At 45.5% G+C, this 17,619-nt stretch overlaps 1 protein-coding gene across 7 annotated transcripts in view; it reads left to right on the forward strand.

The window, feature by feature from the left end:
• The first annotated feature begins 2,398 nt into the window (after positions 1-2,398).
• Positions 2,399-17,619, forward strand: part of LOC106562125 (protein mono-ADP-ribosyltransferase PARP6) — a 22,932-nt gene continuing 7,711 nt past the window's right edge. For 2 of the 7 annotated variants that reach the window (XM_014126750.2, XM_014126752.2), the window contains exons 1-19: positions 2,399-2,689; positions 4,149-4,286; positions 4,716-4,793; positions 5,330-5,439; positions 5,633-5,693; positions 5,814-5,904; positions 6,041-6,107; positions 7,439-7,588; positions 8,342-8,492; positions 12,326-12,457; positions 12,864-12,959; positions 13,182-13,274; positions 13,380-13,505; positions 13,666-13,731; positions 13,908-13,975; positions 14,126-14,174; positions 14,297-14,409; positions 15,623-15,695; positions 17,266-17,335. In XM_014126750.2, the coding sequence (XP_013982225.1) occupies positions 4,284-4,286; positions 4,716-4,793; positions 5,330-5,439; positions 5,633-5,693; positions 5,814-5,904; positions 6,041-6,107; positions 7,439-7,588; positions 8,342-8,492; positions 12,326-12,457; positions 12,864-12,959; positions 13,182-13,274; positions 13,380-13,505; positions 13,666-13,731; positions 13,908-13,975; positions 14,126-14,174; positions 14,297-14,409; positions 15,623-15,695; positions 17,266-17,335 (1,597 nt within the window). In that variant the 5' untranslated portion in view covers positions 2,399-2,689; positions 4,149-4,283. The remainder of the gene's footprint in view (positions 2,690-4,148; positions 4,287-4,715; positions 4,794-5,329; positions 5,440-5,632; positions 5,694-5,813; positions 5,905-6,040; positions 6,108-7,438; positions 7,589-8,341; positions 8,493-12,325; positions 12,458-12,863; positions 12,960-13,181; positions 13,275-13,379; positions 13,506-13,665; positions 13,732-13,907; positions 13,976-14,125; positions 14,175-14,296; positions 14,410-15,622; positions 15,696-17,265; positions 17,336-17,619) is intronic. The other 5 variants (XM_045689107.1, XM_045689108.1, XM_014126753.2 and 2 more) reach the window with 5 other exon arrangements.

Consider the following 17,619-nt stretch of genomic DNA (forward strand, 5'->3'; position numbering starts at 1 on the left):
ACTTGTCCTGTATAATTATGTCTATTGAAAGGGTCATGCACTGTGCAGTGAACTGAGTAGATTAAATGATTATGGCATGCTCCCCCACCATAGGCTCTTGAAGTACAGTGCATTCGTAAAGTATTCAGACCCTTTCTCTCTTTCCATATTTTGTTACGTTACTGCCTTGGATTAAATAAAAAATGTCCTCATCAATCTACACACAATATCCCATGATGACAAAGCGAAAACAGGTTTTTAGAAATGTTTGCAAATGTATTAAACATAAAAAACAGAAATACCTTATTTACATAAGTATTCAGACTCTTTGCTATGAGATTCGAAATTGAGCTGAGGTGCATGTTGTTTCCATTGATTATCCTTGAGATGTTTCTACAACTTTATTGGAGTCCACCTGTGGTAAATTAAATTAATTGGACATGATTTTGAAAAGCACACACCTGTGTATATAAGGTCCCACAGTTGACAGTGCATGTCAGAGAAAAAACCAAGCCATGAGGTTGAAGGAATTGTCCATAGAGCGCCGAGACATGATTGTGTCGAGGTACAGATCTGGGGAAGGGTGGCCAAAAATTGTCTGCAGCATTGAAGTTCCCCAAGAACACAGTGGCCTCCATCATTCTTAAATGAAAGAAGTTTGGAACCACCGTCTTTACGTAGAGCTGGGTTCCCAGCCAAACTGAGCAATTGGAGGAGAAGGACCTTGGTCAGGGAGGTGACCAAAAACTCTGACAGAGCACCAGAGATCCTCTGTGGAGATGGGAGAACCTTCCAGAAGGACAACCATCTCTGCAGCACTCCACCAATCAGGCCTTTATGGTAGAGTGGCCAGGCAGAAGCCACTGACTCCTCAGTAAAAGGCACATGACAGCCCACTTGGAGTTTGTCAAAAGGCACCTAAAGGAATCTCAGACCATGGGAAACAAGATTCTCTGGTCTGATGAAACCAAGATTGAACTCTTTGACCTGAATGCCAAGCATCACGTCTGGAGGACGGTGTTGGCAACATGGTGGTGGCAACATCATGCTGTGGAGATGTTTTTCAGCAGCAGGGACTGGGAGACTAGACAGGATCGAGGGAAAGATGAACAGAGCAAAGTACAGAGAGATCCTTGACGAAAACCTGCTCCAGAGCGCTCAGGACCTCTGACTGGGACAAAGGTTCACCTTCCAACAGGACAACAACACTAAGCACACAGCCAAGACAATGGAGGAGTGGCTTCGGAACAAGTCTCTGAATGTCCTGTAGTGGCCCAGCCAGAGTCCGGACTTGAACCCGATCGAACATCTCTGGAGAGACCTGAAAATAGCTATACAGCAACGCTCCCCATCCAACCTGACAGAGCTTGAGAGGATCTGCAGAGAAGAATGGGAGAAACTCCCCAAATACAGGTGTGCCAAGCTTATAGCGTCATACCCAAGACGTCTTGATGCTGTAATCGCTGCCAAAGGTTCTTCAACAAAGTACTGAGTAACCGAGTGCCTTGCCTAGTTAAATACAAAATAAAATAAAAATTAAAGGGTCTGAATACTTATGTTGAATACTTAAACTTGCAAACATTTCTGAAACCAGTTTTTGCTTTGTCATTATGGGGTGTTGTGTGTAGATTAGTGAGATTATTTTTTAAATCCATTTTAGAATAAGGCTGTAATGTAACAAAATGTGGAAAAAGTCAAGGGGTCTGAATACTTTCCGAATGCACTGTATGTTCTATATTTGTCTTCAGGCAGAAAAACTTTACACGGGTCACTGCGCTTTGGAATTCCTGCCATAACACATCAGCAAAGAGTGAGACAGCGCTCCTTACTAAGAGTGGACACAGAGCAGAGCCAAACGGACAGTTCATCCAGAGCCTAATCTGTCCATTATATTGGTCAGTACTTACCACGATGCAGGGAGCTAACCAGGGTAAACACTGATTAAGACCGTTGCACAGAGGCTAATTGCCATTGTCTCAGATGCTGACTCAGCCACTGTACGATTTCCTATTTTTGCTGCTCTCTAATTGCTATACACACTGCAATAAATAAAATACTGTACCATTGCTTCTACATTTCATGAGTTTATTAGAATGTAATGTGTTTGGTGGTTTTGTTCCTGAGGTTTCACTGTATATATTTTTTTAATTTCATCTTTTAGAAAAGGCGATTTGTGAGCGTGACATACAGAACGGTCCTAAAATAGTATCAGACAACAGACATGCACTTCTTTCTCAAAAAGTGATTGCTCTGGTGAGACACAGGCACAAACTTGGAAACTGACTCAGAAACACACAGTCACTAACAGGACTGCCATGTTCCTCCATTTTTCTCTCCCCCTTCTCCCCCTTAGCAGAAACACAGTCAGCTGCAAGTCACATGACCAACTGCTAGCTCCAACTGAGCATGCTCAGGCCCCTCAGTGTTGTCAGGCAAAAAATAAGACGGCAGTATGAGCAGAGATCTGCAATAGATAAACACAGACATAGAGCAGCCACCGGGAAGCAGAGAGGCTGATACTGACAGGGAGCGAGAGGGAGGCAGCCATTTTGGCATTTACAATTCTCACTGCTGTTTTTTAAATCATTTTATTTTCATTTTTCATTCAGGGGGGACATAGCAAGGATATAAAAGCAGGTGTTCCCTTTAAGAGGGAAAGGATCAGGACCAAGGACAGCATCCTCCATCTCCACCTCCAGCTCCTGTATAGGTAAGCGTGTCGGACGGAGGAGAGGTGGGGGAGGGGGAAAGCTGCATGCCTCTGCGTGTGTTTAATTCTCATTGAGGGGATGAGGGGAGGGGGTCAGTTTGCATCTCTATCTGTATGTGAGATGACAGAGAGAGGCGAGAGGGGGGTCGGGACATGGTATTGCAGGCGGGAGAGGACGGGAGGAGGAAGGGGGGGTGATAATGGTGAGTGGGTTTGGGGGGGGGGGGGGGGGCTTTCCAAAAGAGGACTGCTGAACATCCAGGAAATATGGAAAACCATTAATAGCAATAGGATGCATGATAAATACACTATAGTTGAAATGGAATGTGGTCTCGCTAGCGGCAGCTTCTGGTGAAACAAAATGGCTCAGTTTTGGGGAGAGATGAGGTCGCTGAGCTGAGTAAGCACAGAAGAAGAAGGGAGAGAGACAGAGAGAGAGACATAGTGTTTCTTCATTTTTATGGACTCATACGTATCTGGTAGAGGAGGCATCGTTGGATTTGTTGTTGACTCTAACAGCCACAGGCTGTGTATGTGCTGTGAGTTTATTAGCGTGTTCTGTACCAACAACCTGTATTCAACTATGAGCATCGTACAGCGGACAGGAGTCCATTACCATTATGTAATGTCCACAGTGCATGTTGTGTTTAGCTTAGGGGACACAATGTCTGATGTGTTTACATCTGAATGTAAAGATATGGCAGCTGAAATATGTGGAGGGAAGTACGGTATTATCTGGAACACGATTATGTTTTTGTTGGGAGCTGTTAGGGATATATCATAGATTCAGTTTGTAAAAGTACACACCTGGTACCATCTAGCACAGTGATCTCATCCTCTGAGGTCATTGTGAGGTCTGAGAGCCTCATGACTGATGATGATTGCTCTGTTAAAATATCACCATTTTAGGATGCTGAGAAAATGTCAAAAATGCCCTGACAGAAAGATATCCACCCCTGGCTTTAACTCCGTGTTCAGCCAGGGAAATCTTTTGCACAATTTCAATGATAGTTCCTAACAAAGACGATTCCTAAACTTGACAGTGCAGGTAATACAATGAAGTGATTTCATCAAATGGACTGCCCTTTCCTTGAAAAGGTTAGATGAAGATTCTGTTGAATATTCAGATGACCTAAACATAAAATTGTGCACAAAGCACAACACATAAAGCCTCTCTCTCTCTCCCACACACTCTCCGTCTTCACTGTGATTAATGGGAGGGTGACAGACGGCAGAAGTGGCTGTTGCTAGGATACATGGCAAGGTGAAGTGCAGATGATTGAAAGAAAAAGGGAAAAGGAGGCCACCATTAGAAGTGGCAATGCGGAAAACGTCATTGCATCATTGTTTAGTAAGCTGTGTTTATTAAAGGTAGATGCTTCGTGAAAATGCTGAAATAAGAGACATTACTGTAAGCGTATTGTTCTTGTTCCTCCTGTCTCTCATGCCAAATGATTAGGTAACACAGTTTGAGAGGAAGTCAGAGTGACCAGGCCAGACTTCAACCTCAGTCCCTCCACATACATGGAGCTCAGCTGTTATGGATGGGAGAAGCCTAACCCTGTCTGAGAAACCCCTATGAACAACAGACCCGATGGTGAGACAACTCTTATAACACCATATCCAATGGTAGTATCATAGACGTAGTACTGTAGTCTCTGTTTATTATCAGACTGCAGTTATCATAATAGATACAGTCAGAATGGCTGATGTATGTAGATATTTAATAGATATATAAGGCGTGATGCCTTGCTGTCGATAGCTACTAAGCCAAACGAAAACATAATAGTGAATCGTCATACATGTTTTGCAAATAATGTATTGGATATCTGTGGCTTATTTCATGTCTAGTTGTACTTTGTTTATCCAAATGGATCTCCGTCCATCCCTTTGACGTGATATAAAAAGCTTTATTTTGAAGTCTTTTGAAGAACTGGCAGCTAAATGGACAGAGAGAGAAAAGATGGGAGATGGAGCGATAATAACTAGAATGGCGTTTCACATCTTTGTGTCTGTATGCCTGCAGGACATCAAAGGCCAGTCCTGGACTGATGAGGAATCAGATGGGGAGAATGAGTCGGAGCAGTTCCTCTATGGGATCCAGGTACCCAGGCCGTCATGACCTCCTCCCAGTCCTCCTATCCCTCCCAGAGGGCAAATCGGCCAAAATGTCATAATGACATCATTTCAACCAGTTTTGCCCGCTAGGCTCTTTGGTCCAATACAATCAGAATCATCACTTGGGCTCTTCAGAACTCCTTATTACATCAAATCCTATGTGACATACACAATATGTTAATCTTTCAATCAGCTTTTTTTACAAAAAGTTCTCTCTAAAGGCTCGAGTTGAAAGTACTATAAATTCAGTCCTGTTTTAAATGCCTATTCTCCATTGGATTCAGACCATCGACCAAGAGATGAGAGCCTGCTTGTAGGCACTGATTTATGTGTGTGAGAACGAGACAGATAGAAGATCGAACTAGAGATAGAGAGACACACAGATACAGTCCTGTGAGACTGCAGAACAGGAGACTGGCCCTGCACCTTGTCTAATACTACAGTCATTTCATACATGAGTATCAGAGCTAGCTCATATTACTGTAAATGGAGGCTACAGCAGCATCTCCATGGATAATTCAGTGGTCTGACCTCCAGGGGAGCTGTGCTGCTGACCTGTACCGACACCCCCAACTGGATGCAGACATCGAGGCAGTGAAGGACATCTATACCGACAGTGCTGTCTCTGTCAGGTACGACAGTACACACACAGTCTCCACAGCCAAGTCTGGAAACCAAGACCACTGACTGTTATTATCATGATCAGTAAATACTTTGCTCCAGACAACATCAGATCCACCGAGATGTCGACGTTTCTTAGTATGGAAAAGCTGATCAGTTTATGTGATTATTACATCTGTATGTTTGCTATTCTTCCTCTTTCAGAGAGTATGGAACCATTGATGATGTGGACATTGACCTTCAGATTAATATCAGTTTCTTGGATGTGAGTTTTCATTTTATTTTCTATGGGCATTCAGTATTACAATTCATCACAATAGACAGTGTATGTGTATATCATATGTGTGTGTGTGTGTGTGTGTGTTTGTGTATGTGTTTGTTCCAGGAGGAGGTGGCAACAGCCTGGAAGGTCATCCGAACAGAGCCCATCATTCTGAGACTGCGCTTCTCTCTCTCGCAGTACCTAGATGGACCGGGTGAGCAGAGCCCCAGTGGCTGTGCGTGTGTGTGTGCGTGCGTTCGCCTGCCTGTGTTTGTGTGCCTGTGTATGTGTAAACAGAGCTGAGTTCTTCACTCCTATGTGTTGCATAATAATGAGTCATCTATTCTCAGAACCGTCAGTGGAGGTGTTCCAGCCCTCCAATAAAGAGGGCTTCAGCCTGGGCCTGCAGCTCAAGAAGTGAGTCCTACTCGAGTCACATGCCACTCAGCACGATTCCTCACATTTTGGTCAGAGAGGCTATCCATGGGTCCTACACTAATTTTACAAGATTTCCACAATTTTCAATGACACCTATACAACTTCTACTATCTATGCAAAAGTATGGGGACGCCCCTTCAGCCCCACCCATTGCTGACAGGTGTATAAATCGAGCACACCGCCATGCAATCTCCATAGACAAACATTGGCAGTAGAATGGCCTTACTGAAGTGCTCAGTGACATTCAATTGTCTGCCCTAGAGAGCTGCCCCGGTCAACTGTAAGTGCTGTTATTGTGCAGTGGAAATGTCTATGAGCAACAGTGGCTCAGCCGCGAAGTGGTAGGCCACAGAACGGGACCACAGAACGGGACCGCCGAGTGCTGAAGCGTGTAGCACGTAAAAATGGTCTGTCCTCGTTTGCAACACTCAGTATGTGAGTTCCAAACTGCCTCTGGAAGCAATGTCAGCACAATAACTGTTCGTCGGGAGATTCATGAAATGGGTTTCCATGGCCAAGCAGACGCCAACAAATCTAAGATCACCATGCACAATGCCAAGCGTCGGCTGGAGTGGTGTAAAGCTTGCCACCATTGGACTCTGGAGCAGTGGAAACACTTTCTCTGGAGTGATGAATCACGCTTCACCATCTGGCAGTCCGACGGACAATTCTGTGTTTGGCGGATGCCAGGAGAGCCCTATCTACCCAAATGCACAGTGCCAACTGTAAAGGTTGAAGGAGGAGGAATAATGGTCTGGGGCTGTTTTTCAGGGTTCGGGATAGGCCCCTTAGTTCCAGTGAAGGGAAATCTTAACGCTACAGCATCCACAATTCTGTGCTTCCAACTTTGTGGCAACAGTTTGGGGAAGGCCCTTTCCTGTTTCAGCATGGCAATGCCCCCGTGCACAAAGCGAGGTCCATACAGAAATGGTTTGTCTAGATCGGCGTGGAAGAACTTGACTGACCTCAACCCCACCGAATACCTTTGGGATGAATTGGAGCGCCGATTGCGAGCTCGGCATTATCGCCCAATATCAGTGCCCGATCTCACTAATTCTCAATGTGGCTGAATGGAAGCAAGTCCCCGCAGCAATGTTCCAACAAGAGTGGAGGCTGTTATAGCAGCAAAGGGGGGACCAACTCCATATTAATGCACATGATTTTGGAATGAGATGTTCGACGAGTAGGTGTCCACATGCTTTTGGTCATGTAGTGTATATTATGTATCTAAATGTACAGTAGAGTCAATGACATCTGCTAATTGCAGCCAAATTCAGTGATTGTGACTGGTTGTGCTGTCTGCCCTATAGGATCCTGAGTACGTTCACGTCCCAGCAGTGGAAGCATCTCAGTAATGAGTTCCTGAAGGCCCAGCAGGAGAAGAGACACAGCTGGTTCAAGGCCGGGGGAACCATCAAGAAGTTCCGCGCAGGACTCAGCATCTTCTCTCCCATCCCTAAGTATGGCTCCTATTACAGCTTCTAGTACTATCACGGCTACTATTATAGCTTCACATTCATTATCCTGGTCAGATTTCAACATCACTGTCATCTCAGTAGTCAATGGGTACGTTTACATCTATTCAATAAAACAATTATTGTGAATACTCTGATTTAATGTAATATTTAGATTAAAACATTTACATGGTTTGCAAGAAGAACAATTTCGCTTACAATCCTCTATACGTGGACAGGCTTCCTGATGGAAAAATGTAGAAAATTGCCAATCAAAATAAACGTTCTATCACAGGGACCATGTTATTTTTGGGAAGCCTATTTGAGTTTGGACATGTAAAGTTTGTATGTGTAAACTATTTTAAAGACATTTTCCGAACTTGCTTCACTCGAGGGAGCACATGCGCAGATCAAATACAACACAGGAACTCAAATAAAGGTGTATACATGTCCTAGATTGCTAAAAAATGGAGGTATTTTAACCGGGTTATGCTTACTTTGCTTGACCTTACGCCGATTAAGATAATCAGAGTAAGGTGTTTACATGACTAATGCCAAACTCGGAGTATTGCCATAATCAGCCTAATATCAAATGATTAGTGTGCATGTAAACATACTCACTAATTAGTTGCTTTGAACTTTCGTGTTCGTATAATTTTCTTGCGTAGGTGTCTGAATGACTGTCTGTATGTGTCTGTACTGTATACCTCCAGGTCTATACATGAATGGTATCTGGGTTGTGTGTGTGTGTGTTCCCAGGTCCCCCAGCTTCCCTCTGATCCAGGACACGGTTCTGAAGGGGAAGCTGAGTGTTCCAGAGCTGAGGGTGACCCGGCTCATGAATCGCTCCATCTCCTGCACCATGAAGAACCCCAAGGGCGAGCTGTTCAGCTACCCCCCCAACAGCCAGGTCGGAGGCCACCTCGCCTCACCACCACCATCACACACCCCTCTCCTGACTGGCCCTCTTACCCCTATACACATCAGCACAGACAACACAATATTTATTTCGTTTTATTTATTACGTTCATTTGGACGACAAAAACATACATCTCAGAAGTGAGAAGTGATGCATTGTACCAGATTTAGCGAACAGCTAACTTACATCTGCAGTCCCTGGGCAGGTGAACATGTAAACATTATATGCAGAAGGACAACATACATGCGTCAGACATGTTCAAAACAGCAGTCAGGACATACAGACACGTTTCAAAACAGAGGTCAAGACAATACACATAAAAGTCATTCCACATATTGTTGTTGGACCTGAGTTGTAAAACACATAAACACACTGCGTGTACAATTATTAGGCAAATTGTATTCCTCAGGATAAATGTTATTGTTGAACAGACACAATGCTCTCAGTCAACCCTAAATGTTATTGAACCTCAAACCTGAACGTTTAACAAAGGAAAAGTGAGTTTTATCTTTCTCAGGGGAATATATACTGCTCAAACAAATAAAGGGAACACTTAAACAACACATCCTAGATCTGAATGAAAGAAATAATCTTATGAAATATTTTTTTCTTTACATAGTTGAATGTGCTGACAACAAAATCACACAAAAATAATCAATGGAAATCCAATTTATCAACCCATGGAGGTCTGGATTTGGAGTCACACTCAAAATTAAAGTGGAAAACCACACTACAGGCTGATCCAACTTTGATGTAATGTCCTTAAAACAAGTCAAAATGAGGCTCAGTAGTGTGTGTGGCCTCCACGTGCCTGTATGACCTCCCTACAACGCCTGGGCATGCTCCTGATGAGGTGGCGGATGGTCTCCTGAGGGATCTCCTCCCAGACTTGGATTAAAGCATCCGCCAACTCCTGGACAGTCTGTGGTGCAACGTGGCGTTGGTGGATGGAGCGAGACATGATGTCCCAGATGTGCTCAATTGGATTCAGGTCTGGGGAACGGGCGGGCCAGTCCATAGCATCAATGCCTTCCTCTTGCAGGAACTGCTGACACACTCCAGCCACATGAGGTCTAGCATTGTCTTGCATTAGGAGGAAGCCAGGGCCAACCGCACTAGCATATGGTCTCACAAGGGGTCTGAGGATCTCATCTCGGTACCTAATGGCAGTCAGGTTACCTCTGGCGAGCACATGGAGGGCTGTGCGGCCCCCCAAAGAAATGCCACCCCACACCATGACTGACCCACCGCCAAACCGGTCATGCTGGAGGATGTTGCAGGCAGCAGAACGTTCTCCACGGCATCTCCAGACTCTGTCACGTCTGTCACATGTGCTCAGTGTGAACCTGCTTTCATCTGTGAAGAGCACAGGGCGCCAGTGGCGAATTTGCCAATCTTGGTGTTCTCTGGCAAATGCCAAACGTCCTGCACGGTGTTGGGCTGTAAGCACAACCCCCACCTGTGGACGTCGGGCCCTCATACCACCCTCATGGAGTCTGTTTCTGACCATTTGAGCAGACACATGCACATTTGTGGCCTGCTGGAGGTAATTTTGCAGGGCTCTGGCAGTGCTCCTCCTGCTCCTCCTTGCATAAAGGCGGAGGTAGCGGTCCTGCTGCTGGGTTGTTGCCCTCCTACAGCCTCCTCCACGTTTCCTGATGTACTGGCCTGTCTCCTGGTAGCGCCTCCATGCTCTGGACACTACGCTGACAGACACAGCAAACCTTCTTGCCACAGCTCGCATTGATGTGCCATCCTGGATGAGCTGCACTACCTGAGCCACTTGTGTGGGTTGTAGACTCCGTCTCATGCTACCACTAGAGTGAAAGCACCGCCAGCATTCAAAAGTGACCAAAACATCAGCCAGGAAGCATAGGAACTGAGAAGTGGTCTGTGGTCTCCACCTGCAGAACCACTCCTTTATTGGGGGTGTCTTGCTTATTGCCTATAATTTCCACCTGTTGTCTATTCCATTTGCACAACAGCATGTGAAATTTATTGTCAATCAGTGTTGCTTCCTAAGTGGACAGTTTGATTTCACAGAAGTGTGATTGACTTGGAGTTACATTGTGTTGTTTAAGTGTTCCCTTTATTTTTTTGAGCAGTGTATAACCGTGCACAATTATTAGGCAACTAATTTACACAAATCATTTCTCCCAACTCACTTGTTTATTCTCAATTTTTAGAGTAAGTGTAACAAATAAGTAAAACAAAATGATAATTAAATAACATTTTTGGCCTTTCAAAAATATTCAGTGACCAATATAGCCACCGTTCCATCCATGGAGTCTGTCAGTTTCTTGATCTGTTCACGATCAACTTTCGCTGAAGCAGCAAACCCAGTCTCCCAAATGCTGTTCAAAGAGGTGTATTGTCTTCCCTCACTGTAAATCTCACATTTGAGAAGGGCCCACAAGTTCTCAATAGGATTTAAGTCAGGTGAGGAAGGGGGCCAGGTCATTATTCGGGTGTCATTGAGGCCCTTGCTTGCTAGCCAAGCAGTGGAGTACTTGGATGCATGTGATGGAGCATTGTCCTGCATAAAGATCATGGCCTTCCTGAATGCTGAGGACTTCTTCCTGTACCACTGCTTGAAGAAAGAATGTTCCAGAAACTGGCAGTAGGTTTGGGAGTTGAGTTTCAGTCCATCTTCAACCTGAAAAGGTCCAACTACCTCATCCTTAATGATAGCAGCCCATATCAGTACCCCTCCTCCACCATGCTGGCGCCTGACTCGAAGTGGTGCCCTGTGTCCATTACTGATCCAGCCACGGGCCCATCCATCTTGTCCATCAAGAGTCACCCTCATTTCATCTGTCCATAAAACCTTAGAAAAATCTGTCTTCAGGTATTTCTTTGCCCAATCTTGACGCTTCAACTTGTGAATCTTATTCAGTGGTGGTCACATTTCAGTCTTCTTGACCTTGGCCATGTCTCTGAGCACTTGACACCTTGTACTTCTGAACACTCCAGGTAGGTTGCAGTTCTGGAATACGGTGGCACTGGAGGATAATGGGTTCCTGGTAGTTTGATGTTTAATTCTTCTTAAGTCTTTTGCAGTTAATTTGCGCCTTTTCTTCTCCATGCATTTTTTGCGCCCCAGTTGACTATTCGCAACAAAACGTTTGATTGTCCGGTGGTCACGCCTCAATAGTTTAGCTATTTCAGGAGTGTTGCATCCTTCTGAAAGGCATTTTACAATTTTTTACTTTTCAGTGTCAGTTAAATCTCTTTTTTGGCCCATTTTACCTGAGGTAATGAAGCTGCCTAATAATTATGCACACCTTGATATAAGGTGTTATTCACTTTCGCCACACCCTCCCTCATTACACAAATACATATCACCTGAAAATTATTACATCCAATAAGCATTCAAGTTTATATGGTTCGGGGTTGGAAAATGTGCCTAGAAATAATGATAAGATCAGAATACTCACTTGCCTAATAATTGTGCCAGCAGTGTATTGCACAGAGCCCAATTATTGCACCTAATGAAATTGCACATTTGTGTGTTTTGATGGGTATTCTATTGCATTAAAAAAGCCACTGTGACCTTCCAGCTAGCTTGAACAGTCAAACACAATATCAGAAAGTGCATGAATTCAGAGCATTACTCGTAACAAGCAACTATTTCCCCATTCTATTATTCATACTATCTAATTGTTTTCTCGCTTTGAACTACCTGAGAACTTTGACTGTTCCCGTCCCCCCAACCAACACACCTACAGTACTGTACCTACCTTCCTTCCTGAGCCTCTCCCTACCCATACCTGTCATGGCTGGCGCCGTGTCCCATAATGCTTTGTCTTCACTGTACCCATCAGACTGTGGCTGTCCCGGCGGCCAGGGCCCCAGCGCAGATTACCACGAGGCAGCTGATTGAATTGTTTTTCTCATCCCAGGCGGGCGGCCACTGCAAGAACATCCCTACCTTGGAGTATGGCTTCTTAGTACAGGTATATAAGACCTCAAGGACAAGCTAGGGCCCTAATAGGCTTTTAGTTCACTATGAACGTCCTTCCAAAACAACTCCAAAGCACAAACACTGATAGGACTATCAAGAGTCAATTACACTTACAAGAGGTAGAGGACATAGTATGTGCTTAAAGAAGGTCTCCACCTCTGTTTATTTGATTCATGAAAGTTGAAATGAGGAAGTGTTTTATCTATCAAATTATTTTAGATTCAATGTATTTAATGTGCGCGTGTATAATGGGTTTGTTTCAACCCTGGGTAAAGTGACAGACTAAAGCGTTGATAAGAGGCCAAGTCAGCTGATGATGTCATCATAGGAGAGTGATATATGGGGCTGGAGGAGAGGAGGGAGTGATTGCAGGAAAACCATGTTTTGTCTCCTGACAGATAATGAAATACTCTGAGCAGAGGATCCCCACTCTCAATGAGTACTGTGTGGTCTGTGACGAGCAGCACGTCTTTCAGAACGGATCCATGTTGAAGGTAGACCGCATAAAAAAAAACATACGGTGTGAAGTGAATGTTAAAATGTAAACGTTTCAATGAAGTTATGAGCACGTTTCTTTGTTTCACTCAGATTGATGTTTGTTTGTGTGCGTGGGTGTGTGTGTGTGTGTGTGTGTGTGTGTGTGTGTGTGTGTGTGTGTGTGTGTGTGTGTGTGTGTGTGTGTGTGTGTGTGTGTGTGTGTGTGTGTGTGCGCACAGCCGGCTGTGTGCACTAGAGAGCTGTGTGTGTTCTCCTTCTACACTCTGGGTGTGATGTCAGGAGCAGCAGAGGAAGTGGCCACTGGAGCAGAGGTGACTGCCTGACTAACAACACACACACTTTCTCTATCCCCCAGTCTTGTCTGTCTGTCCCTGTCTATGTGGTCATAACTGATCGGCTTTCATGTTGATCCCTAGGTGGTGGATCTGCTGGTGGCTATGTGTCGGGCGGCTCTGGAGTCTCCTCGTAAAAGTATCATCTTTGAACCCTACCCGTCTGTGGTCGACCCCAACGACCCCAAGACTCTGGCCTTCAACCCAAAGGTTACTACTGTTGCTGTGGTTACACACCACGATACATGTTGTCTGGTATAACATTACTTTGGGCTCATTAAATGGGTTGTAGATATTAATCCAATGTTTTTCTCTCTCCCGGTCCTTCTGACGCCTGTCTCCGTGGCTCCCTCTTGCTCCCTGGTCACAGAAGAAGAACTATGAGAGATTGCAAAAAGCACTGGACAGTGTCATGTCCATCCGCGAGATGACCCAGGTACTGAGGAGGGGGAGGCTGGGATGAAGGAAGGGCAGTCCTGTGCTGGACTTGGGCTGTGAAAAGAGACTACATATGTGTTGTTGCATTGAATCATCTCCTTGTCATATTTAGATTTGGTAGTCTAGTGACGAAAGGATAGTGGGGTGTGAAATAATGAAAGCTGTCTTTTCCAGGGCTCATATCTGGAGATTAAGAAACAGATGGACAAACTGGACCCTTTGGCTCACCCTCTACTGCAGTGGTAGGTAGAAGGTCTCTGCTTACACCTCCTGCGATCTAAACCTCCAACCCTGTTCTGCCTCTTTCACAAATCTATTTCTTTCTTCTCCCCCACCCTATCCCGTCTTCTCTCCTCTCCTCCCCCTCTCTCTCTCCCTCTCTCCCTCTCTAGGATCATATCCAGTAACAGATCCCATATCGTCAAGCTGCCTCTGAGTAGGGTATGAATAACACAGATCTCTGGTGTCTGCTCTTCCTCGTAACTGATGCCGTGTGTTCTCCAATACATGATTCTCTATTCTTTCTCTCCTTCCCTCCATCTCTCTCTCTCTCTGTCCTATAGCAACTGAAGTTCATGCACACATCCCACCAGTTCCTATTACTCAGCAGCCCGCCTGCCAAGGAGGCACGCTTTCGCACGGCCAAGAAGCTCTACGGCAGCACCTTTGCCTTCCAGTGAGTCTCCTATCTCTCCCCTAAGGGTGCCACTCCCCTGTAGTGGTCCCATATACAGTATATGGCAGCACCAACCTCCCCTTAACCATACTCCCACATTCAGAATAGGTACTATGTTTTATTAAGTTTGAGATAACTTTATTCATAAATTGTACACAAAGTCCAACCGAAATGTATCCCATCCCCTCCCAAAGACACTCAAACATACAGGTTGGAGAGGCTGGAGTAGGGGGTTGCCACACTGGGCGCCCGTGGAGCAGTTGTTGTGGGGGGTTAAGTGCCTTGCTCAAGGGAACAATGGCAGGCAACGTCATTTAGGATTAGATACCAGCATCCTCCCGTTGCCAGCTCACTTCCAGACAAACCCTCCGGTTGCTGGGTCGCATCTCTAACTGCTAGGCTACCTGCCACCCAGTCTTATAGACAGAGACAACACATAATATAGTCCCACATAGCTGGTAGTTACAGCATCCACCAGCTGACAGCACAGTGAGCAGACACCACACCCTGTTTTCCCAGCAGCACTGGGTCCCTGATGTAGAGATATCAGTGTGAGCAGCAGGTAGAGTCAGGCAGCCATGCCGAAAGGCACGAAGCAGAAGCATCTCAAAGCAATCAGAACTGTCTCAGTCCCTCAGGCAGCTAGCCGATTTAAATTCAACAACCACTCCTCTTGAACTTTGTCTCTGCTAAGAATAACAGCATTGCTACCCTGTTTCACCCCTGGGGTTTATTTGAAGACAATAAGAGATGAGAGACGGTACAGTTTGATGTGTGCCCACTGAGACTTGTATTGACGTAACATCCTGCTGTTGAAAAGAGAAGGAGGGGTGATATGATATCAGGAGGTTTCTGAGCTGTTCTTGTGCTGTAGGTCATTCTGCTGTTTTTAGCAAACAAACACGCCAAGTTTAGAAAATGTGAGAAAATAGAATTACTATCTCCTCGTACAATCAGCCAAAACCAAAGTGTAAACAGACTTATTGCATTGCCAATAAGATGTAGATATCTCACGGGCATGAATGCTTTACTCGAGGTACAGTATAATAATATGTCCATAAATGGTTGGCATGCAAACGTGGAAATAATTCCGTTTTGAACGCTCTCTGCACTGCGTTGTTGGAGCCTGTAGAAAGCACTGGCCCTGTTTGAGGAAGAAGTGTTCAGTATTCACAGCTCTCCTTATCTCTCTCTCTCCCTGCACCTGCTCTAGTGGTTCCCATATAGAGAACTGGCACTCCGTTCTGAGAAATGGACTAGTCAATGCGTCTTATACCAAACTGCAGGTATGTAGATCCAGCAGTTGGCTGAAGTAAGACGCGTCCTCCCTTGGACAGAGCCTGTCTGTCCTCCTCACACACAGTGCAGGTTGGCTGTCCAGCTGATCCACTTTGACAGTAACGGATGCCAGGTTTCTCTGTCATTGTATTGGACGCTTTAAAATGCAAGGCCCACCGGTAATTTTTCCCCTGGCATATGTCGAGCACTTCCTGTTTCCTGCTCTGACAGCAGTGGACGCCACACCTCTTCCTGTCCTGATAGAGAGGCAGAGGGGCTGTGTTGTCTGCTGGGCGCTGGGGGTTACCAGTCGGCCTGGCTGGAGGCGTGGCTGCCTGGGTTGACCACTAAGAGCACCGAGTAGACTAGGTCAGAGGTTGCGACTGCTGCCCCGCCCCATGTCTGTTTCGCTATGAGGATCCACAGAGTGGGTGAGTGGGTGAGTGGGTGAGGGATCCAAGGAAGGTCAGTAACGGTCATCACCTATACTGTCTCTCTTATTTACCTCTATGCTGATCCTAATGATGTTTAATATGTATATGGCTGAACCTCCTGGTAGTTCAAGACATTAAACCATATGCATGACAACGCCATCTCGCTCCTTCCTGTTATTATGTTATGCTGTATGCATGGGAGAAGTCAGCAGGGTGTTTGTTGTCAGTGAGTGGTTTATTATGAGTATATTACAGTATTAGTATTGTTAGATCTTTGAAGACTCGTCTTTCATCCCCTTGTTCTGCATCCCTCACTCTCTATCCCTCCTCCTCACCTTGAGCATTTGTTTGTTCATTCTCTCACTCCTTCAGCTCGCACAGCAAATCCCATTGTGTCTCTGTCTCTCTCTCTCACGCCGCCCGGCAGATGTCGTCTCTGTCTCCCAGCCCTCATTCTGTTTTCTAAACTCAGAAGGGATTCTTCTTTCTCCATCCAGTTCTTCCTCCACTCTCACAAAGTATTTCTGTGGGTGTCACCTCTTCACTGGAGCTGAAACTCCCTCTACTCTGCCATGGATGTCCATCAAACATTCCCCGTCTTCATCATCCTCCTCATCCTCCCCTTGTTCTGTCGCCGTGCGTTCTGGTGTAGCTCCACGTCGTTATGGATGATTTACATGAATGTTCAGCACAAGACTTCTACATGGACGTGTGTTACCTCACCTCAGCATCTTATGAGGTCTCAGTGGGTAGTGGAACAGAAGACTATGTGGTCCTACAATAGTCAATGTACTGCACTTCAGGCAGGTTTCTTTTTCTATTGCACTTCACCTCGTGGTTCAACATAGAACCCACTGTGTTCCACCTTCTACCTTCTCTCTGCACTGCTACCTCTCTGTGTGTGTGTGTGTGTGTGTGTGTGTGTGTGTGTGTGTGTGTGTGTGTGTGTGTGTGTGTGTGTGTGTGTGTGTGTGTGTGTGTGTGTGTGTGTGTGTGTGTGTGTGTGTGTGTGTGTGTGTGTATGAGCATGTGTGTCTCTGAGTGTATGTTCCTCTGGCAGTGTGTCTTTGAGTGTGTGTCTCTTGAGTGTGTGCCGTGCTGGTGGGCTCTCAGTGATTCTTCCCCTTGCTCTTTTCAACGCAAGCTGCATGGTGCAGCCTATGGAAAGGGTATCTATCTCAGCCCCATCTCCAGCATTTCCTTTGGATACTCAGGTAGGAATGACCCTCTGTCCTGCAGGCTAAGGCCTGCTCTCTCTCTCACTCTCTCTGTCTATCTGTCTCTCTCTCTCTCTGTCGCTTTATCTGTCGCTCGGTCTCTCTCTCTCTCGCTCTCTCTCTCTCTCTCTCTCTTTCTGTCTCTCTATCTCTGTCTTTCTCTCTCTCGCTCTCTCTCTCTGTCTCTCTATCTCTGTCTTTCTCTCTCTCTCTTTCTGTTTCTGTCTCTCTCTATCTCTCTATCTCTCTGTCTTTCTCTCTCTGTCTCTCTCTGTTTCTGT

Source organism: Salmo salar, chromosome ssa11, assembly GCF_905237065.1.
Source record: "Salmo salar chromosome ssa11, Ssal_v3.1, whole genome shotgun sequence".
Classification (NCBI taxonomy): Eukaryota; Metazoa; Chordata; class Actinopteri; order Salmoniformes; family Salmonidae; genus Salmo; species Salmo salar.